Here is a 3,059-nt window from a genome sequence, read left to right as displayed (position 1 = left end):
GGGGGGGGCCTCTGTCTGTGAAGGATGCTGAAGAAGAGCAGCCTGGTCCTCTGGGGCGTGGTGCTGTTTGTGGCCTGGAACGCCCTGCTCCTTTTCTTCCTGTGGACCCGGCCCCCAGCCTTTGACGACCACAGCCACTTGACCGAGGAGGTCATCCGGCTGGCCCAGGACGCTGAGCTGGAGCTGGAGAACCAGAAGGACCTGCTGCAGCAGATCCACCGGTACAGCGCCCTCTGGAGCAAGAAGAGGAAGAAGGTGGAGGAGACGGGTCGGCTCCCACCGGCCGCCGCCGCCTCCAACACTGGGGCTTTGCCCACCACAGAGGCCGTCCCGCACCGGTCCCGGGCCTCCCCAGATGCGGTCCTGCCCGTGGTGGTGATTGCCTGTGACCGCAGCACGGTCCGTCGGTGCCTCGACAAGCTGCTGCACTACCGGCCGTCCCGGGAGCGCTTCCCCATCATCGTGAGCCAGGACTGCGGGCACGAGGAGACGGCCCGGGTCATCGCCTCCTACGGCGAGGCCGTCATGCACATCAAGCAGCCGGACCTGAGCGACATCCCGGTGCCCACAGACCACCGCAAGTTCCAGGGCTACTACAAGATCGCCCGACACTACCGCTGGGCCCTGAGCCAGGTTTTCCGCACCTTCCAGTACCAGGCGGCCATTGTGGTAGAGGATGACCTGGAAGTGGCTCCAGATTTCTTCGAGTACTTCCAGGCGGCCTTCCCGCTCCTGCTGGCTGACCCCAGCCTCTGGTGCGTCTCGGCCTGGAACGACAATGGCAAGGAGCAGATGGTGGAGGCTGGCCGGCCGGAGCTGCTCTACCGTACAGACTTCTTCCCTGGCCTGGGTTGGCTGCTGCTGTCGGAGCTGTGGGACGAGCTGGAGCCCAAGTGGCCCAGAGCCTTCTGGGACGACTGGTTGAGGCAGCCGGAGCAGCGCCGCAGCCGCTCCTGCATTAGGCCTGAGGTCTCCCGCACCATGACCTTCGGCCGCAAGGGCGTGAGCCACGGGCAGTTCTTCGACCAGTACCTGAAGTTCATCAAGCTCAACGACCGCTTCGTGCCTTTCACCCAGCTGGACCTCTCCTACCTCAAGAAGGAGGAGTATGAGCGCTCGTTCCTGCCCAAGGTCTACGACGCCCCCGAGCTGCGGGTGGAGGAGCTGCAGGGCAACCAGCGTCGGGAACTGGGCACCGTCCGCGTGCAGTACAGCAGCCGCGACTCCTTCAAGGCCTTCGCCAAGGCCCTGGGCGTTATGGATGATCTCAAGTCGGGGGTGCCCCGTGCTGGCTACCGCGGCATCGTCAGCTTTCTCTACCGCGGCCGGCGGGTCTACCTGGCGCCCCCTTCTGACTGGACGGGCTATGACCCCAGTTGGAGTTAGCACCGTCTCTCCCCGGACATTGACCCTTGAGCATGTTGGACCCATAAAGATCATGGAGCGGGTGGGCGGGGTGTGTGTGTATGGGGCAGGGACTCAGACCTTGTATTTTTGTTTTCTGAGTGGCATTCGAGTGCATTCCGGGGTGGGGCAGGGTGTGTGTGTGTGCACTTAATACGGGGGGGGGGGGAGGGGAGGGGGCAGGATTATTGTGATGCCCCGATGTGGGGGGCAGGGGACTGGGATGGGGCATGCTGAGGCTTTCCCCACTGCCCTCCCCCTCCATCCCCCCAGTGCCTATCCCCTTTCTGACATTGTGATCTCCCCTCTACCGTGTCCCTGGTGGTTTCTCCATGGTGGGTGGGTGGGGTCAGAGCCAATGCTGAACCGAACTGACCGACCAGTGGCTACTTTCCCAGCCTCTGTGAGCTGCAGGGGAAGAACAGAGAGAGGGGGTTGACCACCTCATCCAGGGAGGGCCTAATGGTGATGCCAGGACCTGCTTAGGACCTTTGGCAGTTCCCACCTCGCCATCCTTAGTTGGGGGCAGAGTGGGAGTGGGCAGGGGTCACCTCTGGCTATAGCTGGAAGGGAACATTGGAGATGATGGGGCACCCTTGATGGTCCTCAAGGGCCCATCGTTAGCTGTAGGGGAGTTGTGCAGGGGCAGGGAGCTTTATGTCCATGATGACCTCTTTGGTGTCTCCATCGGACCATCTCTAGCATGGTTGGAGCATCAGAACCTTCTCATCCTTTGACCTGTGCAGTGGTCCCCAAGCAGCCCTCTAGGTCACAGGTGTGTGAGGAGTTGTCCTGGCTTCTCTCTATCCAGCAACCTTACGTCTCCCCAGCATTCCTCTGTTTGCAGTGGGCTTTCCACCACGGCGGTCCCTTCACTTTGTCCTTCATTGCCGCTTTTCTACACTGTGCATGGAGGAAGCTTGTTACGGAGCTGGGCCTCTGCAATCTGGCTCGTGTCACTCTCCCTGGCGAGGAAGGGAGAGACCCGAGCTTGCAGCCTGCCTTAATCCTCAGCGGGGGCCTCCATCCTTTCCCGGGTTGAAGTTCGGTTCAAAGTTGGCTCAGTCCCTGCCCGATGGTGGCTGATTCCCCTGCTGCCATGGTTGAGAGGACCATTGATGTAGCAGTGGGGAGAGACATGAGATATCACCATGGAGGAGAACCCCAGAGGTGGTGGGACACAAGAAAAGGGGCTCTCTGACAACGAGCTCTGCCTTATCTATGGGGGTAGAGCCCCCTCTCCAGTCTCTTAGAGGTGCTGCTAAGCTGTTCAAGAGCCAGTTTGGGGAGGGAGAGTTACAGTTCAGACCTCATTTGGCCAAAACATAGACCACACCAAAGGGTAACTTTTCCCCCCACTGTATTATTTTGCTGTATTGTCCTGTTTTTGTTTTTAAATCCCCTTATATCTTCCCCAGTCCGGGAGGTGAGCCGGGGGAGGAGGGAGACCAAACTGCCCATTGGCATCCTACATCGCCCATGACATTGCTTGGTGCCCTAGGGCAAGTTTGGCAAAGGATGGGTGGGCGCCGAAGCTTCCTGCCATCCAGTCCCTGTTGGTGAGGTCAGGCAGCGAGGAGCTCCCGTGTCAACAGCCAAGGAGGAGATGGTCGTTCCAAGAGAGTATTAAAGGGTCTGAAAATGTACTGTCTCCA

General features: G+C 60.2%; 1 protein-coding gene across 1 annotated transcript; it reads left to right on the top strand.

The window, feature by feature from the left end:
* The first annotated feature begins 6 nt into the window (after window positions 1-6).
* On the top strand, window positions 7-1,575 carry MGAT1 (mannosyl (alpha-1,3-)-glycoprotein beta-1,2-N-acetylglucosaminyltransferase). The gene has a single exon (XM_026661273.2). The coding sequence runs from the start codon at window positions 25-27 to the stop codon at window positions 1,384-1,386; it is 1,362 nt and encodes a 453-aa protein (XP_026517058.1). The 5' UTR covers window positions 7-24; the 3' UTR covers window positions 1,387-1,575.
* Window positions 1,576-3,059: the final 1,484 nt, after the last annotated feature.

Source organism: Terrapene carolina, unplaced genomic scaffold, assembly GCF_002925995.2.
Source record: "Terrapene carolina triunguis isolate 2854851 unplaced genomic scaffold, T_m_triunguis-2.0 Scaffold990, whole genome shotgun sequence".
Classification (NCBI taxonomy): Eukaryota; Metazoa; Chordata; order Testudines; family Emydidae; genus Terrapene; species Terrapene triunguis.
This window is presented reverse-complemented; position numbering and strand designations above follow the sequence as displayed.

Excerpts from the sequence above, each read along its gene's own strand:
- MGAT1 (XM_026661273.2), top strand. The coding sequence starts at position 25 with ATGCTGAAGAAGAGCAGCCTGGTCCTCTGGGGCGTGGTGCTGTTTGTG.